Consider the following 27,246-nt stretch of genomic DNA (forward strand, 5'->3'; position numbering starts at 1 on the left):
AATGCAGTGATGATGGCCACACGAACATGGGTCAGAGGACACCTCACAGTGGGCTCAACCCAGTCCCTCTGTTTCTGTCTTCTCCCAAGAAGAGCATTAGGAAAGCTCTGGTCTCATTCGCATACTGGAAGGTGGCAGGGACACAGCCTCAGGCAGATGATACAACTAGCCTCAAACTCCAGCCAGTGACTGAGCCTCAGACCCTGGGATTCTGAGTCCAGTCCCTGCAGAGTTACCAGAACCAGCACTGACGTGACGCTCAGGCCACCTCGCTGTTCTGGTGACCCCTGAGTGCTCTACTTCCTCCAGCTCCATATGTTCTTGGGGGCAGTGGCAGCCCCCTGGGGAGGCTCAGGGTGTGTCCCTGCATGACTCTGCTTTCAGGGGCTACCTCTGCTCTGCATGGCTGTTATCTCTGCCTTCCTGTCCAGCCACACCCATAATTTTTTTTTCTTTTTCTGAGAAGGAGTCTCGCTCTGCTGCCCAGGCTGGAGTGCAGTGGTGCAATCTCGGCTCACTGCAACCTCCGCCTCCCGGGTTCAAGCGATTCTCATGCCTCAGCCTCCCGAGTAGCTGGGATTACAGGCGTGTGTCACCACACCTGGCTAATTTTTGTATTTTTAATAGACACAAGGTTTGATCACATTGGCCAGGCTGTTCTTGAATTCCTGACCTAGGTTATCCACTTGTGTCGGCTTCTCAAAGTGCTGGGATTACAGGCATGAGCCACCAGGCCTGGTCTCTCCAGCTGATTTACCCCTTTTCTTGCCTGGCTCTGGGCCAGGCTCTCCCACTGTGAGCCATGTGACCTACTCAGCCAGCCCCTGAGGCTCAGTTTTCTTGGCTGTGAAATGGGCTGAACTCTAATTACCATGCTTGGTTGCTGGCGAGGCTTATGTAAGCTAATGTATTAAAGTGCACAGCACTGAGTTTCAGTGTCCCCTGGGGAGGCCCGGGGAATGCCCTTCTAGTCCTTTCCATTGAGGAAATGTACCCACAGAGATTGCAAGGGTTCCCACAGTCACTCAGCCACAGCCTGGCCTCAAGCCAGGCCTCAAAGTCCTGCATCCCAGCCCCTTGCCTGCTCCAGCCCAAAGGTAATGTTCTAGGAACGCGTCGAGCCAGCATGGTGACGTAATCCCCCTCTCTGCTTTTTGTCTCCTCCAGGTTTGGTAAGAGCGATTCATTTCCATCCCCTCTACCACCTGGGAGTCGTGTGTGCGTTGCTGTTGCCATCGGGGGTGGACCTCTTTGACCCCCCTCTTAGCCCATTCAGCCTCTCCATAGTCCAGAAGCAGAGGTGCTGGTGACCGCCTCAGGAAATAACCCTAAGACAGGTGGCCTTAAAGTGACTGGCTGGCTTCAGCCTAGCTGGTGGCTGTTCTCTGAGAAGCAGAGACCTTGAGCGCATCTCGGCCCATGGGCAGCCCCATGAAGAGCCCTGTCTCCACCTTGCCCTTGCCCACCGAGACTCTCCAGCAGGGACTCTGGCCTGCTGGGCTGCCACGGTAAAGCAGCACCCCCGGGAAGGTGGTGCCATCTGCCTGGTTTCAGTGGACTTGAGCCATCCCCAGAACCCCACCTGATGTCCCGGGACCCCACTCTTCAGGAGAGGGACATTCCTGGAGGCAGAAATGCAGCACAACTCTGAATGAGGCCCCAAAAGATAGGAGGTGCAGATGCCCCTTTGGGATGGGAGGACACATGGGCAACCCTTGACCCCCTTTCCCACCCCTACCTCCAGGTTGGGAGCACGTTCCTGCACGTGGCTGTGCTGTGGGGCCTCGCTCATGAGTCAGAGTGGAGGGAGACAGCTGTGCCTCTGGAGTCTGCTTTTAATTGTCTGGAAATGCAGAGATGTCTGGTTTTTGCCTGAGCAAAATAGGAGTTTATTTTTGTACTATCCCGAGCTGGCTAGGAGAGTCACGTAGCTGTGGGCGGGGTCTTGGGAATGAGGAGGGGTGCAGCATTCAGGAACTATGCTGAAGCGGAGCTGGCTGCAGGAACCCCAGGGAGGCACAGGGGGAGCATGGAAAGGAGCTACACTTCCCTCGCTTAGTGCCCTGGCAGAAACTCCCAGGGCCCTTCACAGAACCCTGGAGGAACATTCAACACCTCCATCTCTAGGACAGCCCCAGCCCTGCCATCCTCCAATTGCTATGGTAACACGGGGACTGGAGCAGTGAGATTGTTAGGCCTTCAGGGCCAGTGTCTCCATGCAGATCAGATGAAGGCAGTGCCTGGCACACATACCACCTCACTGCCCATGCCCACAGAAGATGGGGCAGATCGTGGGTGGCTTTGGGGCTAACTGGTTGAAACTCCAACATAGTCTGTTTCTCCTAGGCTGGCAGCTGGCGCCTTTAGCCCCACGTGTTTTTTGTTTTGTTTTGTTTTTGTTTTCTTTTGAGACGGAATCTCGCTCTGTCACCCAGGCTGAAGTGCAGTGGTGCAATCTCAGCTCACTGCAGCCTCTGCCTCCTGGGTTCAAGTGATTCTCCTGCCTCAGCCTCCCGAGTAGCTGGGATTAAAGGTGCCCGCTGCCACACTTGGCTGATTTTTGTATTTTTAATAGAGACAGGGTTTCACCATGTTGGCCAGACTGGTCTCAAACTCCTGACCTCAGGTGATCTTCCTGCCTCGGCCTCCCGGAGTGCTGGGATTACAGGTGGGAGCCACGGCGCCCGGCCATCCCCATGTGTTTTGGTGGCCTTGGCTGCTGATGGGTGGGGTGAGCTCCAGGAGGAAGTTGGGACAAGTCAGCCTCATGGCAGACGTGCCAGGGAGAGCTGCAGGTGAGACAGATTGTTCTTATCCAGCTCTCCTTGATGTGGGAGGACTCAGTACCTCCAGCACGCCCTTCTCATGGAGGTTATTTATGTGGTACTTGGCCTTAAGTGAACCAGCACTTCATGAGTCCAGCTTTGTGCTAGACCAGCACTTGGGATTGAGGAGGGCAGTGGCCACCCTCGGGGGACCTTCTGACTCAGAGGACATGAGATGGCCACACTAGAGCACTGTGTTCCTGACCTTTCTGGGTCACAGGTCACCTTGATGATTGGATGAAAGTCTTAGATCTTCTTTCCAGAGAAAAGCCTACAGTATTCTACTGAACCAGTCCAGAGGGTTCCCGGATCCCCGAAGCCCACCCATGGGCTGGCTCTGGGAGGCAATGGCGCTGAGTATGGGGGCGTGAGTTGAATGTGCGGGCTGCTGGTGGGTGGAGAGAGTGCTTCCAGCAGTTTGTCTACTGCACTAGGGATGCCTGTTCTTACAGGGAATCCCAGGCTGGGAGAGGGAGCGCCCTCCAGGAAGGCCAGCAGGAGAGGCACCTCAAAGCGTATGGCCTTTCTCTCAGCAGAGAAGGAGGGTGCTCAAGAAGTCCCCAGAGGCTCAGGCTCATACCTGGGTGGGGCTGGCCCACGTGAGAATGTGGTAAAGCTTCGCCTTGTCCTCGCTCTGTCTGCCCAGATCTGGCAGTGGTCTCTCAGAGGAATATCCTCCAGGGGCTTCTGCCTGGAAAGGCACTGGATGGGCTGACTAGCCTCGGCTCTCCACCTGAGGTAGACAGCTTCAGCCATTTACTAAGAAGTACCCAGAATTGAGCCCCTGCACACTGGGGGCCTGTGGTGTGTTGGTGAGAGGTTGCAAGAGGTTGGGCTGTATAGAAGCTTCTGTCCTCACTCTGGCTTTGCCTTCTGCCTCTCCAGCCTGCCTTGCTCCTCAGCTAGAAACATCACAGAGGCAGCTGACTGAGCCATCCTCAGAGGCCAGGAGCAAGCTAGAGGACCAAGCGAGGCGAGGGGAACCGTGCCATGCCACTGGGCTAGCCTGGCCTGCTCCTGTGTTGATGGATATAGATCAGGGAGATGCTTATGTAATAAACCATTGCGCCCCCCTCTAGCCTGTGGTCTCTGAACTAGGAAGTCACGGGCACGAGCTGTCACCTGCGGAGTTCCTCAGCCTGCCCATCCGGCCTCTTTCCCCGCAGATCTCTCACATGGATCCCCACAGATGGTACGGAGGGATATCGGGCTGTCGGTTACACACAGGTAGGCACAGTGGGCCTGGAGAGGGGGATCAGGGCACAGAGCCGGGCTGGAACCCACATGGGGCTGGGAGTTCTGGTCACTGTTTCTCAGTGAGCTCTTTGCCTCTGACGGGTCTGTGCATTTCCATTTCACCTGTGGGACATGGCCCTGCACTTACCTGGAACCCTTGCCTTGCCAGGGTGGCCACATGGACTTGCAGCTCCGTCATCTGCACCTCCTCGGGTCTCTTCCTCACTCTGCTTAGGGAAAACACTTTCCTTCTTTCCCAGGACACAGGTCCCAGGAAAAATAGGGTCAGGGTCATGGGAAGGAGTTGCAGGAGCTTCCCCTGCATCCAGTGAGATGTCACGTGTGTCCTGAAACTGGCCGCACATCAGAGTCTGCTGTACAGCTTGCTGAAAATCCAGATTCCTGGGCCCCACCCCTAAGGTTCTTGCTCCCCTCACCTGCAGTGTTGACATGAGAAGTAATTAAAACCCAATGAGGGAGACAGAGAGCACGTGTGCATGTGTGAGCCTCCACAGACCTGGTTGCATCTCGAGGAGGCCAGATTGCAACTCCTTAAAAGGCACTCCATGCATTTGGGTGTTCCCTGCCACCGGAAGCTCCCATCTTTGTTGGGTGGAGAGAGTAACATTTATGGATCTCTGCTACACAGCGTATCTGTGATCCTTCCCAAATCCTGTGAGGCTTAGCATTAACCCTATTTGCAGAAGCGTCTGAGGCATCTTACAGCCGGTAGTAAGCAGAAGGCAGAATTCAAACCCAGCTGTTTGTCCCCAGAGCCTCTTCTCTTTCCCTTGTGCTGAAGGCCTTTTTTGGCCTCTGCTGGACCAGTGGAATTTCTTACAGAGAAGCTCTGTAACTCTAAGTTCAGAGAGCTGGGATCTAGACCCTGTTACACAGCATTCCAACCGTGGCACCTTGGGAACATCACCTGACCTCTCTGAGCTGGTTTCCTTGGCTGCACACTAAGAATCCTGGACCTGCCTCACTCCCTGGCATGGGCATAAGAATCAAATGAGCTAGTGTTAGTGGATGCATTACAAACTGCTTCCCAAATGCTGTTGGCATTTGTTCTGTTGTTACTGTGATATACAATACGTTAAAAAAATATATCTGTGTTTCCAAAAATATGAGTTATTTCTGCTCTTAGGCCTCCCCACCCTGTGGACCAGCCTTGCGCTTTTTTTCTGGAGGACACTACCCACTCATCCCCCATCCTTCCTTCAAATCTATCTTTCGTGTTTTCTTTAATGTTCTACATTTTGATTGAAAATACACTGATACGTTGAAATGTCAACAGAAAATTGCCCTCTTGTTCCTGTCCCCAACTCCTCAGTCCCCTCTGTAAAGAGGTCTTAGCTGTGTGTTGTCTTCTAGAGATATTTTATACAAACAAATATGTATGTATGTTTTCCCCTTTATTTTTTACTCAAATACTGCATATGTTATACACAATCTTATACTTTTTTCCAAAAATGGAGATACAATTTATATAGAGCAAAATGCACAACTATGTGTATGTATGTGTATGTATTCATACACACCTGTGTATACCATCCAGAAATGAAGAACATTCCAGCACCCAGAAAGTTACCTTTAGTTCTCCCTAGTTGACAGTGCTACCATTCAGTGGTATTCACTTCTATCGTCATAGCTGAGTTTTTTTCCTGTACTTGAACTTGATGTGAATGGGATCGTATCTTATTGTACCTTACTTTTTTAACTTGACAGTGTGACTTGGAGATCATTCCATTTGCACAGAAAGAGCGTCCTTGTTTTAGTTTCTTGCTGCATAGTGTTCCATTGTTTGGAAAGAGCATACTTTAGTCATAGCCCCTATCAATGGACATGTAGGTTATTTTCCGTCTTTATGCTGCTAACATGCTGCTAGCATACCTTGTCTATGTATCTTTCAACATTTGTGGCCTTGTGTTGGATAAATTCCTAAGAATTCCTAAGAACTGTTGGGTCAAAGGGTATGCACACTTGTGCTCTTGATTGCTGCTGCCAAATTGGTATTGCCAGATGACCACACCAACTTCAGCATATTGACAGTGATGACTTTGCATCTGGGAGCTCAAAATGCGAGGGGAGAAGCAGTGTCCCCTGGGTATTCCTGTTCTCTCTGGGAGAGGGCCCATGGGGCTCTGGGATGGAGCCAAGACTCCCAGTTGCCCTGGAGCTCCGTGGGAACCCTTCTGTGTCTGGGCCTTGGCCTCCTAGCCAATGCGAGCATGTGCCTGTGTCTGCCCCCTGCAGGTTCTCCACCAAGTCCTGGCTGTCGCAGGTCTGCCACGTGTGCCAGAAGAGCATGATATTTGGAGTGAAGTGCAAGCATTGCAGGTGATGGGAAGAGGAGTGGGGGTGGGAGGAGCAGACACTTTTTGTTTAGTAAATCAGAGTTCTAACATGCTTCCCTATACTTGCTATTCATAGTCCTATTCAGCACACCGGGGAGTGATCAGGCCTCTTCAGGGAGATTAAGCAAGTTACTCCGCGAAGAAGGGAATACTTGAGGTGGGCTTTGAAGGATGAATAGAAGTTTACAAGATAGACCAAGGGGGAAAGAGAATTCCAGGCCATGGGAGGGTCTTGTACTAAGGCCCGGAGGAATATGAGGACTGTTCTGGGACCTGTAAGGAGTTCTGAAGTTTAGCCTTACATTTTGAAGCCCTCGAGAGGCAGACAGGCAATGCTAAAAACAAGGAGTTGGCTTGTGGACGGGGAGAATGAGCGCAGGGTATACATTCTGTACAAGTCCAACTTTATTTTCTCGTGCCTTGTGGTTTCTGGTGGGAAGGAAGGGCAAGGATAGGGAACAGTGTGGGCTGGGCAGAGTGTGTCCTCTGCTGTCCCGCTGCCCTCACCTAATGCAAGGTGGCCTTGGAGGTTCGGTGTCCAGCCCACTCTGCCCCTGCATTGTTGTATGACCTGGGGCAAGGCACTTGACCTTTCTGGGCCTGATTTTTAATGTATGCGTCAACCATGGGGATGGCTCTGAGGACCTGAGCTAGTGTGTATGATTGCATCTGGGCTCCAGTCACACTGTAGATGGTGGGTCTTGTGCATATCAGCTGGACCCATCACTTTCCCAGCGACTCCCCTGACCTCTAGGGAGTTGCTGACTTCTCTCTCTAGTCTGGGTCTCCTGTGGCTCCTGGCCACTTGGCTTTACATTAGGGACCTCTAGTTCCCATCATGTGGAGAGCACAGGATGACCTCTGAGCCCAGGCTGTCCTGCGATGCAGTATGAGGTTGATAGGACACCCTCAGCCCATTAGAGAGAAATCTAGGACTCAGTGCAGAAGGCAGGACCACAGTGAGAACCCAGTTCTTTCCAATCCTAGCCTGGGGCTGACCCTCAGACCGCATGTTCCATTGCACAAATGTAGCCGGAGGGGCTACCCTTTGAGTCCCTGGGATTCTTTGGTAAAGCAAACACTGTCTGTCTAATTCGTCTTTTTTTTTTTTTTTTTGTAAGATCAGATTTGTCTTGAGTTTTTTTCAGTATGGGTAGAGGGTCTCCTTTTCTTTACAAAAGAAAAATAGGTGGGCAACCTGGGGCAAGTCGAAGTGGGCATCACGAGACCTACTTTGCTGTGAGGATGGGTAGATGACAGCAGAACGTGGTAAATGCTCAGCATAGCAGCTCAGTGTAGCAGCTGCTATTACTATTAATATCATGGTGTTCTCTACTTTCGAGCTAACATTTGTTGAGAAGTTTGTGGAAATGGAGACAGTCCTGAGTGAATGCTACACAGAGCTACCCATGTGTGCCCGAGCCCCGCACGTGGCGCTCCGCACGCTAACCTCCCCTTCTTTACCAGGTTGAAGTGTCACAACAAATGTACCAAAGAAGCCCCTGCCTGTAGAATATCCTTCCTGCCATGTGAGTTTTCTGCCTTCCTCTCTCCTCTGCCTTCTGGATTTCAGTGAATCAGTCTTTAGCTTGACCTGTTCCCTGGTGATGGGTTTTCCCTCTTTTCAAACAGTAACTCGGCTTCGGAGGACAGAATCTGTCCCCTCGGACATCAACAACCCGGTGGACAGAGCAGCCGAACCCCATTTTGGAACCCTTCCCAAAGCACTGACAAAGAAGGTACACTGGGTAATGCTGGGAAGAACCCCCTTCTGCCACTGGACGTCCTTCCTATAAAGCACCCCTGCCTCAGAGGCTCAGTGGGGAAGTGGGATGTGACACCACAGTCTCAGATTTGTGGCCAGAGGGTGGCCTTGGGAATCATATCTTGAGCCACTAGGAGGCTTCACATTTAAGTTGTGGTGGTACAGCCGTGATTCCCAGTCCCTTCTCCTTTGAGCTACCACTTCCTGTGTGTTTAGCGTGTACCGGGAACAACTTCCATTGCTGTTTCATTTGAGCCCCACAATAGTTCTGAAGGGTACATACTGATCCATGTCACAGGTGAGAAAACAGCACAGCATCCCCTGAGAGCAAGATACAAACCCAGAGTGGTAGCCTCGGCATCCACCCAGCCGCAAAACCTGGGCCCTTAGTCACAGTGCGGTAGATACACCTTCAGTTGTTCGTTAGAGCAATTGCCATGACCGCCACCGAGCAAGGCTCTCCTGCCCTCACAGGAATACCCAAAAGTAATACAAACAGTGCATTTTCATCCATAGCCAGGTCAGGCTTCTCTGCTGAGGCAGACAGGTGTCCTCTGCAGCTAGACAGAATCTGCAAAACCTGTGTCCCCCAGGAGGGTTGGCATACCTGTCATTGGCCCCTTTGCACAGGTGTGCCTGTCATCTGGGAGGTGCCAGTGCTGATGGCTTCTGACAGCAGCTCCCATCCTGGCTGGCTGCAGGCTGCTGGCTGCTGTGGTTTTGGCTGTGTATTTTTAAGTGTGTTTTACCTGCAGCCCCAGAGCAGGGGCTTAGGCTGTGCCCCTCCGATGAGGAGCATGTGCCCAGTTGCCTCATGGCTGTGACTGGCCATGTGGCTCAGGCTGGAAGAAAAAGACAGGCAACGTGGCCAGTTTGTACTGGGGACCCTAAAGGTACAGCTTCAGGGGCTGCTCTGGGAGAGCCAGGGCCACCTCTTACTGTCAAACAAGAAGGCCAGCTGTCCCAGGCCTGACTCTGCCATGGGCCTGCACCTGTCCTCTCTCCTGCCTCTCGTTTCCCTCTGGTGGTGGCTTCTCACCCAGAATGGGGAGGAAGAGGGGACAGATGATAGGGTCCTGTCTTAGTCTGTTCAGGCTACCATAACAAAGTATCATAGACTGGGTAGCTTAAAAACAATAGAAATTTGTTTCTCATGGTTCTGGAGGCTGGGAAGATCAAGGTACCAGCAGACTCGATGTCTTGGGAAGGCCCACCTTCTCACAGATGTCACTCATACCACATCCTCCCATGGTGGAGGGGCCCAGCAAGCTCCCTCGAGCCCTTTCATAAGGGCACTAGTCCCATTCCTGAGGGCTCTGCCCTGATGACCCAATTACCTCCCAGAGGCTCCAGCTCCCAGTACCACCTCCTTGGGTGCTAGGGTTTCAGCATGTGAGCTGTGGGAGTTCACAGTCATTCAGACCACAACAGCTGCCCAGCCCTGGCTTTGAGTCCCAACTCCTCTCTTGCTTCCATGACCTTGAGTGAGCCACTTGACCTCTCTGAGCCTCACTTTCTGCTTTGTAAATTGAGGTTCCTAATGCTTCATTCACAGGGTATTTGAAGGGTAAAGAGAGAATGTTCATGAACTTGTAGGGAGCAGTACCATACCATCAACTAGTAATTATTTTCCCAGCCCGTCACAGATAGGATCAGTTCCTCAGCAGGAATGCAGTGCCCCCTGCCCCCATTGCCAACAATGTCATCATTGCCCCTGCCTCTCCTCTCCAGCTACGCCTAGCATACCCCCCATCCCTATGCGTTCTGCACGACCCCCTGCCCATCATGTTCACTCCTGCATCTCTACCCACCTGGACACCACCCCTCAGTCCTCCTCACAGCACTCTGTCTCTGTTCTGCCTCCCTCATGAGCCCCTCCTTCGTGCACCTCCTCGGCCTCTAAGCCCACACGGTGGTGCCAAAGACCTCTCGTCTCTGAGAGCATTGGCCCTCCAGGATCCCGCTGAAGGTTGCTATGATAACATGAGCTGTTACTGAGTTCTCACTAGGGGCCACACATGGTGCCGAGAGGGGTGTTTATCCTGTTCGTTTTCGACGACTTCTCCCACCACCTGCCCCTCCACCCCTGCCCGCCCCATTCCCCTTCAGCACAGATGCTCCCTGAGGGCCCCATGATGCTGTCTTGCTCTCACTGGCACCAGGCACACAATAGGCAGTCAGGAAACCGGCATGTTGATTGTTGAATGATTGAACAACCCTGTGATCCGGCAGGTGTTACCCCCATGTTACACAGTGGTTCTTAAAGGTTGGGTCATTTGTCCAGGGTCACAGAGGGACTGATGGAGGGTCCTGAGCCTTGGAGAGTGAGTGAGAAGAGGGAGGGCTCAGTGGATCCAGCTCCCACTTCTAACTTGGCACCACGTGATGTCAACTATCCCTGGCCAGTAGATTCCAGAGGTCACTGTGTACGCCAGAGCCTTCATGGTGTGCAGCAAACAAACCTGTTGAACTTAGCATTTAACCCAACTTGGCCTCAACTTCTTTAACCAAGGAATTCCTCTCCCACCCCCAGGGGAATTGATGTTTGCATTCAGGAAGCACTTTTCAGATCCAGGTCGTGCCTAACTTAGAATCCCCTGGAGCCCTCTCTCTGTTGGTCTTCTGGCGTTGCTGGGGCCGAAACTTCTGAGTGCTCCTAGCTAGCAGGTCTGCAAAAGAATGTGGAACAAGCATGTATTAGTCACCTGCTATGTACCACCCACTCCCACTTTTGTGATGCTACTGGTCAGCGCAGTAACCCTCTGCCATAGGTGTTGATGTTTTCATTTTGTGGTTGAGGAAATGGAAGCTCAGAGAGGTAGAGGAAGTTGCCTAGAGTCACCCAGCTAAGTGGTGGTGGAAGCTGGCCGAGAATTCCAGTCTGTCTGCCTCCAAACCCCAGTGCTCTTTCTTTTTGGTCACAGGGAGAAGCTGGAGCTTAGGCCTCTCTCCCTGCCCCCTACTTTCTCCCCTCACCCACCTTTTCTCATTTCTAGTGCAGCAGCCCTCCCTTCCCAGGGCTTCCTGCCCCTTACTTTCTCCCTTCTCCCTCCTTTTCCCATTTCTAGTGCAGCAGCCCTCCCTTCCCTGGGGCTCTCTGGTCCTTGCTCCCACAGGCTCTTGCTCAGAGCTGAGATGCTGGTGCTATTCTTGGGTCTCCTCTGTGCTGTGGCTGGGGAGCCATGGCCAGAAGGCATCCTGGAGCTGGGATCATGCCAGGCCCATCTCCCATGACTGTGGGCAAAGCCCTTGGCTTCCCTGGGCCCTGCTTCCCTGAGCTCTACAGTGGGACTGTGGTGGCACGTAGTGTGGATTGAGTTGATAATTGAGTTGATAATCATTGCCGCCCAAACTTCATCAAAGCTGCAAACCATCTTTATGGTTTCTGTCTTAACCGGATACCACCTGGGCTAATACTTACAACACTTCATTTTTATGTAATCATCACTATCATAATTGGAAAAACCATGATCCCTACAGATAGAAGGTAATCATTAAAACAAGCACAGTTAAAACCAAAAAGTTATAAGCTTCATCTGGTTATCACACTTGCTTAAGGCTTGGAGCTTGAAGCCCTCACTCTGTTGAATGGGCGATGAGTCAGTGTTGGAGAGGCGATAAAGACATAGCAGCTCAGGCTGAGGCCTTCTCTCAGGCAGAACAAGACAGGAAACAGCACCCCTCCTCCCTGGTGCAGCGTCCTCTGTGTTGTGTCCAAGGGTCTCCTAAAGGTGTCTCACTGGCCACCAAACGTGTTTCCCATGGCAAGCACTGGTTCATGTGATCCATTAGCAGGGGGAGCATGCTTGCTTTAAGTGTGGAAGGGATGACATTAACATTTAAGTTGGGACAACGTGAGTGAACCAGGCCTGTCCTGACAAACTAACTCCTGTGGTCATCTTCTAGAAAGTTCTTTCCAGCTCCAGAATTCTTACCCCTCCAAAATGGCAGACCGCACCAGCCCAAGCCATCACCTCTTTCAGGGTTTTGTAGTTTGACTCTAAGACTTCCCAGTGCCTTTGATTCAGCCAGATTTCCAAAGAAAAGGACTGTATGCCTCTCGTTTATCATTGGTCTCCCTACGTCTGGCAGAGTGCCTGGTGCTTAGCGGACATGATATAACATTTATCAGAGCCTGAACTTAATTCATTATAAAATCCTAATGTGTGCCCAGCTCAGAGCCAGGCACTGAGTATGTAATGATCACCCTGGCCTCATGCAACACACAAGGTAGTGGGAGAGTCTTCCGTCAGGAAAGTGCCTGGGATGTCTGCAGTAGACACGGTGCCCTGATGAAAAACTGCTGGGAGCTGTGCCAGGATGGAGAGGAGGAGCGTGGTCCCAGCCAGGGTGCAGGAAAGGCTTCTGGGAAGAGTGTGCTTGAGCTGAAATCAGAAAGCTGAGCAGGAGACCCCTGGGGAGTAGGCATTGAGGCGAGGGCCTCTGTGTGCTGCCCTTCCTCAAATGCTAGATGGGTAAAATGTCAGACCCTGAGGATTCCCTGGGCTGACTGCTTCCTTTCCAGATGGGGAAGGGAGGGTGTGGCCGGTGGGAGGCAGGTGGGGCCGGGACAGCCCTGCCACTCCCAATATGTCTGGTCCTGCAGGAGCACCCTCCAGCCATGAATCACCTGGACTCCAGCAGCAACCCTTCCTCCACCACCTCCTCCACACCCTCCTCGCCGGCGCCCTTCCCAACATCATCCAACCCGTCCAGCGCCACCACGCCCCCCAACCCCTCACCTGGCCAGCGGGACAGCAGGTTCAACTTCCCAGGTACCACATCTCCAGGCTTTTCTGGGTTCTCAGGGGTGCGGACAGATCCCCTTCTCAGCAGACCCAAGGTCTGCAGATTCAAGGTCAGACATGGTCACAGCTAAGAGCTGATGTCTATGGAGCACTTGCCAGGTGCCCCAAGCACAATAGCTCTGATGTTGATGCCGTTGTTTTACAGATGGGAATACTGAGGTTCAAAGAGAGGGAGGGGCTTGCCATGAGTTGTACAGGCTGTAAGTGGCAGAATGGAGATCAAACCCAAGTCCATCTGGCACAACATAATCCCCACGCTGCCCTCCTCTCCATGGGGTGGCCTCTCCTGGGCAGTGCTCACTTTCTCGGGACTGGCTTCTGAGCTCCCAGGAGGCATGGCCAGCAATGCAGGGAGCTAGAAGGCCTCAGAGAGGGAATCTGGGTGGGGTCCTGCTGCTTCCCACTCGTGATCTGGGTAAGCTCCTTCAAGGAGACCTCTTGTTCCCTTTCCATAAGATAGGTGACCATGTAAAGTTGGAATTAGGTTGTTCCCATTGTGTGGCTGAAGACACTGAGTCCCACAGGAGTTTACAGCAGAGTAGACCTTGAGCCAGGCTCCACCCCAGCTCACTGCCTGGTGTCTGTCAGGAGAGGTCAGGATTCCAGCCTCTCCTGCCCTCAGCTGCTGGCCCTGGGGTGTCTGCCTCTCCAAGCAGCAGAGTGAAGCCCACCTGCCCATTTTGGGACTGAGCTGCTGCCTCAGCCTCTCTGGCAGCTCCTCAGAGTCAGTCTCAGCCTTCAGTTTATTACAGTTTGCAGTCCCAGAGGAAGGAAGGTGGCTGTGACACTCCTGTTTGCTCCGGACCCAGCCACAGGCTGTCACCAGCCAATAGAGTCCAGGTCAGGCCCCTGTCTCTGGCCTCTGGAGCTCCAGGTCCATGAGGACAGTCACAGCTCTCCCTGTGCCAGGGGAGCCCCAGCTGGAGCTCTACCCAGCCAGCAGGAGGCCAGGGAGCTTCTCCTGGGACTTCTTTTGGGGACAGTGGAGACAGAGATCTTGTAGGAATCTCTCTCTTTGCCTTCACCTCAGTACGCACGTGGCTGAATATCTCCTGACATGCACACGCCGTCCTGAGCACGCCCATCCCCTCCCTGCATTGAGTGATGGCCCATTTGATTAACCTCCTCTCCCATTCTACTCTGTCTTTATTATGCTCTGAAACTGTGCCTTTTGCTAAACCTCCCAGTTTGGGTTTTTGTAAATGGAAAGGGTGTGTTTGAAACACGGCAGCCACAGAAAAAGTTCTGTTTGCACATCAGCTGGACCCTTGCTGCTTTCCCTGATGTCCCTAGACTGGGCCTTCATTTTGCCCTGCACAGAGGCCTCACTCTCTCAAGACTCTATCTCTTTGGTCATGGCAGCACCAATGGGTCAACCCTCCCCCTAACCCCCACTGCTTGCCCCACTGGCCCTGTAGTTCAGCTGGAGAAGGCAAACCTCCTGTCGTCCCCCTCTCTGTGCTGTGCAGGGGCATTGCACTTAAACTTCAGTGGTAAACCTGGGAAAAGATTACAGTCACGTGCTGCTTCACAACAGGGAAATGTTCTGAGAGATGCATTTGGCAATTTCATTGTGATGTGAGCATCATAGAGTGTACTTACATAAACCCAGATGGTATAGTCCTCCACACGTCTCAGCTGTGTGGTGTAGCCTATTGCTTCTAGGCTGCAAACCTATGCAGCATGTGACTGTACTGAATATTGTAGGCAATTGCAGCACAATGCTAAATATTTGTGTATTGAAACATCTGAACACAGAAAAGCTACAGTAAATATACAGCACAAAATATTAAAAATATGGCTGGGCACAGTGCCTCATGCCTGTAATTCCAGCATTTTGGGAGGCCGAGGTAGGCGGATCACTTGAGGCCAGGAGTTTAAGACCAGCCTGGCCAACATGGCAAAACCCCATCTCTACTAAAAATATAAAATTAGCTAAGTGTGGTGGCGCACACCTGTAGTCCCAGCTACTCAGGAGGCTGAGGCACGAGAATCGCTTAAACCCAGGAGGTGGAGGTTGCAGTGAGCTGAGATTGCACCACTGTACTCCAGCCCAGGTGACAGAGCAAGACTCTGTCTCTAAATAAATAAATCAGTAAATAAAATGGTATTTATTTGTAGGGGACTAGAAGCTGCTCTAGATGAGTCAGTGAGTGAGGAATTCCTGTACACTACTGTAGACTTTGTAAACACTATATGCTTAGGCTACACTAAATTTATTTTAAAATATTCTCCTCAATAATAAATTAACCTTAGCTTACAACTTTTTTACATTATAATCTTTAATTTTTTTTTAAATTTAGAGTCTTTTGTTATAACACTTAGCCCAAAACACATATTGTATAGCTGTACAAGAACATTTTTCTTTGAATTTTTATAAGCTTTTTTCTATTTTTAAAATTCTTAATTTTTTTTAAACTCTTTTGTTGACTAAGACACACACACTAGCCGAGGCCTGTGCAGGGTCAGGATCATCAATATCACACTTCCACCTCCACATCTTCTCCCACCGGAAGGTCTTTGGGGCAGTGACATACATGGAGCTGGCATCTCCTGTGATAACAGTGCCACCTTCTGGATACCTCCTGAGGCAACTGCCTGAGGCTAAATTACAGATAACTTTTTTTTTTTTTTTTGGTAAGTAGAACAAGTATAATCTAAAATCAAGATTAAAAGTCTGGGCGTGGTGGCTCACGCCTGTAATCCCAGCACTTTGGGAGGCCGAGGTGGGCGGATCACCTGAGATCAGGAGTTCAAGACCAGCCTGGCCAACATAGTGAAACCCCGTCTCTACTAAAAATACAAAAATTAGCCAGGTGTGGTGGAGGGCGCCTGTAATCCGAGCTATTCGGGAGGCTGAGGCAGGAGAATCACTTGAACCCAGGAAACGGAGGTTGCAGTGAGCCGAGATTGTGCCATTGCATTCCAGCCTGGGCAACAGAGCAAGACTCCGTCTCAAAAAATAAATTAATTAATTAAAAATGTTTAAAAATGATTAAAAGTGCAATATAGTAAATACATAAACCAGTAATGAAGTTGTTTATTCTCATTATCAAGTAAGATGCTACCGTGCATAATCGTGCATGCCATCCTTTTATACAGCTTGTAGTTCCGTGGATTATTTCCTGCCAGTGTCACCACAAACACGTGAGGAATGCATGGCGCTGCCCTGTTACCACAGCTACCACATCACTAGGCAAGAGGAATTTTTCCACTGCATTATGATCAGGGCCACCATTGTGTATGTGGTCCCTTGTTGACCAAAGCAACATGTTCTGTGGCACGTGACTGTATTTATACCCCCATTTGACAGTGAGACAGCTGGAGAGGTTAGCCAACTCCCTAAGGTCCCAGAGCCTAGTTATGTGGCAGAATTGAGGTTGGAACATGCTGTCAGCTTCCAGAACCCCAGTGTATCCTTTTCAGTACCCTGTAAGAGAGAGAAAAAAAATGGGGGTAGGGAGCGGTAAGGTTGAGACACTCTGGAGGTACAGGTGGGGCTCAAGGGGAGGAGGCCATTCTTCCGTACATAACACTGTTAAACTTTTCAGAATCACTGTTTCTCTCCCATTGGATTTTGCCCTTCTGGGCTCATATGCATTTCGCAGAGTGCTGGTGACCAGAGACGGGGTCTTGGAATGCCCAATCCTCCAGTGCAAACCCCTTTAGTCTTGGGGGCTCCTGCCAGGGCCCATTTTCTCCCAGCTCTTTTCCTCCTTCCTGCATGGTTTGGCCTGTCCTTGCCAGGTTCATCTAGGGTAGGGCTGTCCCAGCCCAATAACCAGTCCCTGTCTCCCAAGCCGGTACCTGCAATTCCGCTCCTCCCTCCTGCGTTGGCCGTTCTGTGTGTGTGACTCACCTCCTCTTCTGTTTAAAGCTGCCTACTTCATTCATCATAGACAGCAGTTTATCTTTCCAGGTGAGTCCTTTGCATGATTCCATTAACTGCCCTTTGCTGCGACCCCTTCTGTCCACCTGGGCGCCTTCTCCCTGGGGGTGCCTTTGGAGGTACTTGAGTCTCCCTCCACCTGTTCTGAGAGCTGACTTCCCATGGAGGATGGGAAGGGGGCAGGGCAAGTGCCCTGGAGGTCAGCCTCTTAATGTGAGAAGTTCTTGCTGGGAGGGACCCTGGACCTGTCCAGCCTCTGAGAGACTGCAGGCGACCTTTTCAAGGTCACACTGCCAGGAGATGGTAGAAGCAGGACTGGAACCTGGGTTTATAGAATGGGGAGAGGACTTTTTGCTAATGCTTTATGAGCATCTGCCACCATATCCTCCCTTACGCAATAGCCAGAGGATATCTTATGCACAACGTCTTAGAGAAGTGGAAACCCATTTGGGAAGGTCTGCGGGCTTCACTTAGTGGGCTTCACCTTTCTGTGCCTTACCACACAGTGCCATCTGCTGGCCACTGCTGGAAATGCCTCCTTATTGCAGAAAGTTTACAGGAAAACACTTTCAATTCAGTAAGTCAATACATTGAGTCCCTTCTGTAAAAATTGTTTTCTACACTTACTGTGTACCAACCTTTCATTCCTGCCCCTAAAGTGTTTGAGATCAGTGCTTTTTACTGTAACTGAAGGTGATGAGCGTAATGGTGTTTAAAACAAAGACTGTAGCTGTTTTTTTCTTGGGTCTTGAACAGGACTGTCTTGAAGTCACAGTATCTTGGTTACTCCAGGCTTTTCTATTCCCTAAGCCAGCTCCATTAGGGGGCTGACTTGGAGCATCTGTGAGTCCTTAGAGGACTCTCTGCATGGCGTTGCTCAGGTGTGTGCAGGGCAGCGGTCAGGGCCCTGAGAACCCGCCTTATGGAGGCTTCCTCTGGACAGCTGAGCAGCCTCTGCAGTTTCACACCTTTTTTTTCTTGTGGTTTCCCTGGTTACTAGCTCTCGGATGCACACAGGGGATTACCCCAAAACATTGGGAAGATGTGGCTCTTTTCCCAGAAGGGTCCATTTTCCCCTGAAGATATGTCACAGGGAGGGCAAGGACATACATTTTTATTAAAGTAAACGTGGACACATTTTGGAGCAGAATGTATGATACACTCAACTTTTAAGGAAAAGCATGAGGCTTCAGAAGCATTTTGCCTTCCCACTTGGGGGTTGGGGACAAACCACACCTCAACTCTTACTACTTCCCTCATGCCTTAGGCGTGTGTTTACCTTCTGTGGAACATTTGAGCGGTGTTGGATGGGTGGAAATGCCAGGCCCCTGCTGGTAGTCTGCAGGCACACTGTGTCCAGGGGAGGCCTTACCAGTAGAGGCTTCTAAGGTTCTGATCCCCCAGAAATTGTGCACAGGATGTTGGGCACATGTGTGCATTTCCCTGATAAGAAGGCCCACAGCCTCTATCAGATTCTCCATGTCTGTGAGGTCCCAGAGATATTGACAGTCTGTGGTTCAGAGGACCTTCAAAGGCAGAAGAAAGCCCTAGAAGAAGGTCGAGGGAGGTCTTTTGGCTGAACAGGGAGAGTCTTTGTCCATACAGGCAGGAGAGAGGCCTTTGATAGCTTCAGCCACTGCCACTTCCTGTCTCTTTTTGCAGAAAAGAGCGGGGAGTGAGCGGCCCATGGCAGTCCTGGGACCACCAATCTCCCTGTAGCACTTTGGTTCCATGCTGGAGTAGCCTTCAGTTCTGGTCTCCCTGGACGTGGGACTTTTAGCACTAAAACTGGGAACACCGCAGGCCCAGGGATCAGCCCCAGCTGCCCACTCTTGGGCCCCTGATATGTGGCGTTTCTTCCTCTCCCCTGAGAGCTGGTCCACCAGTGACCCATACCGGAAGCTGGAAGCCGAGGGGTCGGGGCCTTTGTGCTGGAAATCCCCAGCAGCTGTACCAGGCACCAGGTGTCGCTAATGAGCCACCTGCACATCCTGCCACCGGCCTTGCTGGCCAAAGTGAGAGAATCTCATTACTTTCAAGGGTTGTCGCAAGCAGCCCCTGCTTCCAAACAGCAGCTTTGGCCAGCCTGTCCAGTAAATGAGAGCCCAGTTTGCTTTTTCCACTTGTTTGGCCGGCCACAGGCGAGTGGTGGTAATGAGAAGTCTCAACCTCCCCACCTGCCCGGAGCCCCTTTCTGAGACAGAGCTGTGTATGCAGAAGCAGGTGCTGTGGAGGCTGCGTCCTTGCAAAATTTATGGAAGATCACAGGCTGGTCCTTGTGGAAGTGCCTGGGGAACACGTGGCAACCCACTCAGGGGAAAATCAACCTCTCTGGGGGTGCTGGGTTTCAAGCACCATGTCTCTTTGGGGAGGGGAAAGCGATCTCATGCTTTGTATTTGATTTTTGTTTCCTCCAGACATTTCGGCATTTGCACAGGCAGCCCCGCTCCCCGAAGCTGCCGACGGTACCCGGTAGGCATCCCTAGGCTGTGTCCCCTTCCCTTCTTTGGGGAATTATTCGGGCTGGATCCACATCCCTGGCCACCTCCCACTCTACCTTTCCAGCCAGCCAGATGCAGAACTCCCTGGGCTCATTCACCCTCTGGGCCAGTGAATTCCATAGAGGGTTTTATTTGCCTCCTATCAGTGCGGTCAACGTTGGGTGGGGCTGCCTGTGAAAGTGGAGCAGTCTTGGGACCCAGGAGGGTGGATAGAGGGCACTTGGAGTTAGAGAAGCCTAAGAATAGCTCTTGTGCAGAGGCCTTTCTCTACCAGGCCATGCTGAGCACTTGACTCACATTCCCACATCTCACCCTCAGCGCAGTGGTAGGTCTCAAAGTAGGTGCCATTCTTAATGTACAACCAGCCCAGAGAGGTTAAGAAATTACATAAGGTCACACCGCTAGGAAGCGATAGAGCTGGTTCTCCAAGTCGAGGCCGTCAGATTCTGAGTCCTGTGGGTGTGCTCTGAGACCCTGTATAGCAGTGTCACATCTGAAAAGGGGCTTTGGGGATCACTGCCCACCTCTCAGCCCCCACCACCTTCCAGTTAGCCTAGGGAAGGCTGAGGCTGCACAACGGGCAGGCCTGGCCCTCAGCCTCTTGCCTGTCACCACGGTATCCACGTGGCCTTTCCCCTAGCCAGGTGTGAGTCAGGGTAAGGATCTTTGTCTCAGATCTCTCCCGGGAATCCCCGCCAGCTGAGAGTGGAGCGGCCTCCCGCAAGGTGTCCTTGACAAACCCTGTTTTACTCTTAGGCTCGACAGCCAGCCGAAAGCAGATGTGTTGGAGGCTCACGAAGCGGAGGTGAGGGTGACACACACGTGTCCACAGATGGCCCCTCCCTTGTTTCTCCCTTCCCCATCTCAGAGTGTGCAGGGGACTTGAGAGAGAGTGGGTGCTGGGCCCTGGCAAGGGCTGTCCCAGGCACCCATTGCAGAGGTGCATGGTAGGGAAGAACGATGAGGAATGTAATGGAGCAAGCTTGTCCAAGCTTTGCCTTCCCCACGCTCTCCAGGTGATTGTAGCCAGGGTCAAGAACCATTGCCTTGACCCTTGACACTGACCCTTGAACAAAAGTGTCAGCCAAGCCTGGATCTCTCCATTGCATTATGGCTTGGAGAACGTTAACAGACTGATTTACTCCTGCCCAGGGGAGAGTCAGAAACTGTTTAAACAAGAGTTCCGGAAGGATGGATGCAGTGAAATTCTTCTATGCCAAGGATGCTCTTGCTCTTCCCTAGACAATTAGATGTTGCTCACAGGTCAGTATTGGAGTATTAGCATGACGAAGGGCCTCAGGTCACGGGGGCCAGCCGCCACATACTGCGGATGAGGACGTTGAGGTCCAATGATGCTAAGTGAGCTGCACAGCAGGCCAGTGCAGAGCTGCAACTACAACCTGTGTCCCCTGGCAGGATGCCTCTCTCCCCTGTTACTTGGCTAGGGCTCCAGGAGAAGGAAGAGATGTTGCAGAGCCCAGATCTGCCGCCCATCCCTGTTCCTTCCTGCTCTCCTTTCAGGCTGAGGAGCCAGAGGCTGGCAAGTCAGAGGCAGAAGACGATGAGGACGAGGTGGACGACTTGCCAAGCTCTCGCCGGCCCTGGCGGGGCCCCATCTCTCGCAAGGCCAGCCAGACCAGCGTGTACCTGCAGGAGTGGGACATCCCCTTCGAGCAAGTAGAGCTGGGTGAGCCCATCGGGCAGGGCCGCTGGGGCCGGGTGCACCGCGGCCGCTGGCATGGCGAGGTGGCCATTCGCCTGCTGGAGATGGACGGCCACAACCAGGACCACCTGAAGCTCTTCAAGAAAGAGGTGATGAACTACCGGCAGACGCGGCACGAGAACGTGGTGCTCTTCATGGGGGCCTGCATGAACCCACCCCACCTGGCCATTATCACCAGGTAACCAAGCCCCAGGACCTCACGCTGGATGGCCAGCTCAGCCTCCCCCTTCCCCGGGAGCCCCATTTGTGTGGATGCCCTAGAGGGTGTGGAAGGTTTAATAGAGGCATAAAGAAGAAAACCAAAAATGGGGTATAACTTCCAACTCACATAGCCCCATTGACACTAAAAAAGAAATAAATATGGGCTGGTGTAATGGCTCACACCTCTAATCCCAACACTGTGGGAGGCCAAGGTGGAAGGATTGCTTGAGCCCAGGAGCTTGAGACCAGCCTGGGCAACATAATGAGACGCTGTCTGTACCAAAAATACAAAAAACTTAGCTGGGCCTGGTGGCAGGTGCTTGTGGTCTCAGCTACTTGGGACGCTGAAGCAGGAGGATCGCTTGAGCCCAGGAGGTCAAGGCTGCAGCGAGCCAAGATCATGCCACTGCACTTCAGTCTGGGTGACAGAGTGAGACTTTTCTAAGGTTAGAGAAAATCAATGTCCATAAAAGGTACGGAGTGAAAGCCAGTCTTCTCCCACTGCAGCTGAGTGCTTCTCCCCAAAGTCAGAGACACTATAAACAGTTATAAACATTCCTTCTGTTAAAATGAAGACATTTGCATATACTCACGTTTTCAAACTGTTTATTCCTTTTTGTAAAAAGACAAAGGAGAGATCATGCTGGCTCACACCTTGCCTCCTGCACTGGACTGTGGGTCTGAGGTCTACTCTCAGAAAACACCTGCACAATATCCTCGTCACATAGGCTGAACTCACTGGTGTGCTGGTAAATGTGTAACAACCAGTTTGGGGGCGGTATGGAGGGAAACCCTAACTTGTAACATCCATCACTTCCTGTGGTATAAATACTCTCACCATGGTCAATTTCAGACTACCAACATTATCTCCCTGGAGTGGAGCAGAGTTGGGAAGAGTCATATAATCATGAACTGATCACTGGTGGTCCCATAATTTATTTACAGAACAAGACTCCATCTCAAAAAAATTAAATTAGTTAATGAAAAACAAAATCGGTAATTAATTAATGAAAAACAAGACAGGGTCTTGCTCTGTCACCCAGGCTGGAGTGCAGTGGTGTGATCTTGACTCACGGCAACCTCTGCCTCCCAGGCTCAAGCAATTCTTGTGCCTCAGCCTCCCAAGTAGCTGGGATTACAGGCGTGCGCCACCACACCCGCCTAATTTTTATATTTGCAGTAAAGATGAGGTTTCACTATGTTGGCCAGGCTGGTCTCAAACTCCTGACCTGAGGTGATCCACCCACCTCAGCCTCCCAAAGTGCTGGGATTACAGGTGTGAGTCACTGTGGCCTGCCTGAAACAGGAAAATATTCGTTAACAAAAAAATCTTACTTTGTTTAGAATACACTGAAGGAAAGTGGGACACAGATAAGGAAAGCACCAACCAATATTCTCTACCCCTCACCCAGTTTTCAAAGGCTCTGAGACTCCAAGAATATTTTCCTAAAAACATAGTCCCTTCCTAAGATAGCTCCCCTGGACCCACATTCTCTCTGGGTTCCTCCTCACCCGGGGTTTTAGGAGTTGATGCAGGTGGAGACCCCAGAACTCAGGCTCCTTTTCCAGTAGTCACCCTGACACCCCTAACACCTACCCCACCCCCCTTCCCTCCTTGCACACTCCTTTATTGTAATAAAAACCCTGTGATCAAGAAAAAATGAAAACTATAATGAGACTCTTGACAGTGAGCCCCAGAGCCTTGATGTTGCCTATTGATGGCCTTAGATTAGCTAAGTTCTTCCCCATCAGAGTGGTCCTGCCTTGAAGCCACCAAGCATGGCTACTCTGAGTTCCTGAGAGCTTTGATGTGCTGTTTCCTGTTGTAGGATGGGCAGGCACTGGCTCTCAGGGAATGGGGATTTGTGTACGTGTACGTGCGTGGCATCACGTGTTTCTGCACGTGCAGGCCAGGCCCCAGCAGGAATAGGCTGGGTTAAAGAAGATTTGGCTCACAGTTGAGGGGCTGGAGAGAGTCCTTGCAGGCAGGTGGGCACAGTTCTCCCCATGGGCTCCACCAAGGATAGGGTCAGGCTGTACCAGCCCCAGGCCCCGTGCTTGACCCCTACCACCCTCAACAGCTTCTGCAAGGGGCGGACGTTGCACTCGTTTGTGAGGGACCCCAAGACGTCTCTGGACATCAACAAGACGAGGCAAATCGCTCAGGAGATCATCAAGGTGAGGGGGAGTCCAGCTGCTGGGGGTGGGTTTCTGGCCAGTTCCAGGGCTCCCGGCTGTTCCTCTCGCCCTGTTACCCCCATTAGAGTGGTTTGGGCAGCTTTGCCTCTCGCTCAAGCTCAGGCTCCTCAAGGGTGGGGACCCTGTCTCTTCCTCCCTGTCTCTGTCTCATTCACTCAGAGCTGGGAGCTGACTGTCCACATGATTAGGCTTGATGGAATTAACTTGGTTGGGAAGGAACTTGGCAGGCTTTAGAGACCATTTCAATCCTGGTCACACCCGTTGTGTGACGTTGGGTAGGTTGTTTAGCCTCTCTAAGCCTCAGTTTTCTCCCCTGTAAAATGAGGGTCTTCATATATCGTCCCTCTCTGGATTGGTGTGAGGTTAAAAATGCAATAATCCATGCAGTGGGGTACCCAGGAGCCCTGGGTCTGGTGTGTGAAGACAGCTTGACCTTGGGTGAGATCATGCCTGTGTCAGGTCACCCACGTTCCATGCACCTGACTCATCAGCGTTCAGTTCAAATAGAACATTGGTTAGAAATCAACCACTGCCACGTTTTCACTGGACAGACGAAGAAACCAGGCTTCAGAGAAGTTGAGCACTGTGTCCAAGGCCACAGAGTGAGTGAGAATCTGAGCTGAGATGGAGTTCAAACCCCAGATTTCGGTTATAGTCCAGGGCTCCTTCTACTACAGCTCAGATATTAGGAACACTCACAGTTGGGGACCCCAATGTGGGAGTGCCTCCCTGTTCCCCCGCCTTGAGCCCTTGCCCTGCCTGAGAGCATAGACCAACTGTGCATATCCTGACAGAAAACCCCAGCTCATTTAGGCCCTTTATGACTGAATACAGATAATCACACTGTCCCTGACCCCCTGGCTCCCTGCCCATCACCCTGTTCATACCTCCTACCTTAGCCAAGCTTAAGGTGGTTGTTCAGAAGCATGGTAACATTAAAGGAGCATAGACCAGTCTGGGGTCAGATCTCAGCTCTGCTCCTTCACTGCCGTGTGGCTTGGGGCAAGTGACTTTCCCTCTCTGAACCTCGATTTCTTCTTCTGTGAAATGGGGACAATACACTGCATGGAATTGTGAAGATCAAATGTGGGGATTTAGGTAAAGCATCCAGCCCAGGGTGGCAGCTCTGTCATCGTCACACATCTTCACTCCTCCTGATGTGTCCTCCAGGGCATGGGATACCTTCATGCCAAGGGCATCGTACACAAAGATCTCAAATCTAAGAATGTCTTCTATGACAATGGCAAGGTGGTCATCACAGACTTCGGGCTGTTTGGGATCTCAGGCGTGGTTCGAGAGGGACGGTGAGTTGGTCTTGAGGGTCTGGGTGGGATGTGGGTGTGGGTGGGGAAGAGCGGGGATGAGGTCTGAGCACTGTCACTGTTGCTGAGCTGCAGCCCTCCCTGCAAGGAAGCCCAGGTCGCTTTGGTCCTGCCCTTGTAGTTCTGGTTCAGAATCAGATTTGGGTCACCTTTGGGTTCTCAGTCTGACTTCCACGGAAACCAGGTCCCCACACTCACATTTGCCCTGGCTGTTCACCAGCTTGGCCAAGGAACCAGGATTCATTTCCCCACGATGAGGAAGAGCGTCAAATTTTATTTCCCCAGATCTTGAAGGGATTGGTAGGGAGAAAGGCCCCTCCCCTTGCATCTGGGGGAACCCCGAAAGGGAACATGGCAGCGAGGCTGCAAGGCCAGCCCCAGGCAAGTTTGAGATCCACGGGCAGATTGGGGTTCCTGGTTAGAGAGGCGCCTCATTCTCCAGCAGAGGGAGCTGGGCACCTTCACCAGCAGCTCCCTGTCAATATTTATCCATTCTTGCCCTGCTTTTCTAGAAACATCCGGTCATGACTCCTTTGTAGAATTCCTCAAAAGCACCGGTGCCTTTCCCAAGTGCAGGATCAGTGTGCTGGGTCTGGGTGTGTTTTCGAAGCTGTGTGTGGGTGCTCTGCTGGCCCTGCCTGTTCCAGGCAGGCCTCTTTGCTGTCTGCTGAAAGGTCTGTGTCCTTGTCCCGGCTTCCTGGTCTCCAGGCGTGAGAACCAGCTAAAGCTGTCCCACGACTGGCTGTGCTATCTGGCCCCTGAGATCGTACGCGAGATGACCCCTGGGAAGGACGAGGATCAGCTGCCGTTCTCCAAAGCTGCTGATGTCTATGCGTTTGGGTGAGTAGGCCCCTGGTGCCCTGAGGCCAAGTGTGGCCAAAAGAGAGGGCCCTAGTAGCCACTGGGGGGCAGAGGGAGGCGTGCTTTTAGGTGTTGAAAACCCAGGCTTTGGAATAAAAATCAACCTGATCTTGAGTCCTGACTCTGCCGCTTGTTGAGTACGTGACTATATCCTTGGCCTTCTGGAATAGCTCCTCCCAACAAGGTCGTTTCATGAGGACTAAATCAGGTAATTGTGTACAGTGCTTAACACTGGCTGTCAGTCCCACCCCGCTGATCTGGGAGGATGTCACCAGAGCTGACCGAGAACTGCCCCTCGCAGTCTGGGGAAGCTGGGTGTCCTGCCGGCCGTGCTACCCCACAAAGACCTGGGTGCGGACCAGTAGCAATGGAATGTGAGCCTGATATAGAAGTTAAAGTTTTCTAATAGCCACATTAAAAAAGAGATGGGTGAAATTAGTTTCCACTGTTTATATATTATAAAATTATAGATTTTATTTAACTCAATATATCCAAAATATTATTTCAACATGTAATCAATATACAAATTAATAAGATATTTTATATTCTTTTTTCCTACTAAGTCTTTAAAATCTGGTGTGTGTTTTCTGCCTAGAGCATCCCTCCATTCAACTGTGCACATTTCAATCACTCATTAGCCCCCTGCGGCAAGAGGCTCCCACACTGGACAGTGTGGGTCTGATGGAGAAAGTCCCATCCCAAGTCAAGAAAGCCAAGGGGATGTGGAGAGGCCAAGGAAGGCTCACCACCCCGGTCACCTGTGCTGTCTCTGGGTATCCTTCCCAGTGGGGTGGCCTTGGCGCCTTCCTTCCTCCCTGACCTTTAACTGTATCCTTCCCTGAGCACCCATGCGTGCCGGGTGCTGGGCTTGGCACTTTAGTACTCCTCAAACAACCCTGTGACAAGAGGCATTAGCCCCACTGAGGTGAAGTAGTTTTCCTGGGATCTTGCAGCTAGAAGGTGGCAGAGCTGGATTTGTGCTGAGGTCAGAATGACCACCAATGCTCCAGTCAAGCCTGCGCTGTCTCAGACTTCCCACCCCACAACAGCACAGGGCCCAGGTCCTCTAGGGCTGGGAGGAGCCTCCAGGAGGCCATCGTAGCCCCCCCTGAAGCCAAGTGGGTGAGGAAGGTTGGAGAAGGGTCGTGATCCTCTGGCTGGGCTATGGCTGCAAGAGCCCCTGGGTGTGAGCTGGGCAGAGTGGCCCAGGAGCTCACGGCCACGGCTGGGTCTCTGCAGAACTGTTTGGTATGAGCTGCAAGCAAGAGACTGGCCCTTGAAGAACCAGGCTGCGGAGGCATCCATCTGGCAGATTGGAAGCGGGGAAGGAATGAAGCGTGTCCTAGCTTCTGTCAGCCTGGGGAAGGAAGTCAGTGTAAGTAGCACCTGCCCTGGGTGGGGCAGTAGGGCTGAGGGCGGGGTGGGGCACGTGGCATGGCCGCCCTTCACTCACCCACCTGAGAAATGGGGTCAGTGAGGAGCTCTGCCACCTGCAGGTATCTAGCTAGAGATGAAAATGATACGCACTGCCCAGGAATGGGGAAGGAACAGGGAGGCAT

At 51.9% G+C, this 27,246-nt stretch overlaps 1 protein-coding gene across 6 annotated transcripts in view; it reads left to right on the forward strand.

Annotated features, from left to right (window-relative positions):
• KSR1 (kinase suppressor of ras 1) overlaps nucleotides 1–27,246 on the forward strand; it is a 173,449-nt gene that overhangs the window by 131,698 nt on the left and 14,505 nt on the right. For 2 of the 6 annotated variants that reach the window (XM_073004776.1, XM_073004775.1), the window contains exons 6-18: nucleotides 3,992–4,052; nucleotides 6,318–6,401; nucleotides 7,886–7,947; nucleotides 8,051–8,157; nucleotides 12,790–12,958; nucleotides 16,869–16,910; nucleotides 19,298–19,352; nucleotides 20,138–20,186; nucleotides 20,903–21,282; nucleotides 23,387–23,483; nucleotides 24,675–24,808; nucleotides 25,535–25,666; nucleotides 26,927–27,062. In XM_073004776.1, the coding sequence (XP_072860877.1) occupies nucleotides 3,992–4,052; nucleotides 6,318–6,401; nucleotides 7,886–7,947; nucleotides 8,051–8,157; nucleotides 12,790–12,958; nucleotides 16,869–16,910; nucleotides 19,298–19,352; nucleotides 20,138–20,186; nucleotides 20,903–21,282; nucleotides 23,387–23,483; nucleotides 24,675–24,808; nucleotides 25,535–25,666; nucleotides 26,927–27,062 (1,508 nt within the window). Of the gene's footprint in view, nucleotides 1–1,271; nucleotides 4,053–6,317; nucleotides 6,402–7,885; nucleotides 7,948–8,050; nucleotides 8,158–12,789; nucleotides 12,959–16,868; nucleotides 16,911–19,297; nucleotides 19,353–20,137; nucleotides 20,187–20,902; nucleotides 21,283–23,386; nucleotides 23,484–24,674; nucleotides 24,809–25,534; nucleotides 25,667–26,926; nucleotides 27,063–27,246 lie in introns of those variants that run through there. The other 4 variants (XM_073004773.1, XM_008010746.3, XM_073004777.1 and 1 more) reach the window with 4 other exon arrangements.

This window comes from Chlorocebus sabaeus, chromosome 16, assembly GCF_047675955.1.
Source record: "Chlorocebus sabaeus isolate Y175 chromosome 16, mChlSab1.0.hap1, whole genome shotgun sequence".
Classification (NCBI taxonomy): Eukaryota; Metazoa; Chordata; class Mammalia; order Primates; family Cercopithecidae; genus Chlorocebus; species Chlorocebus sabaeus.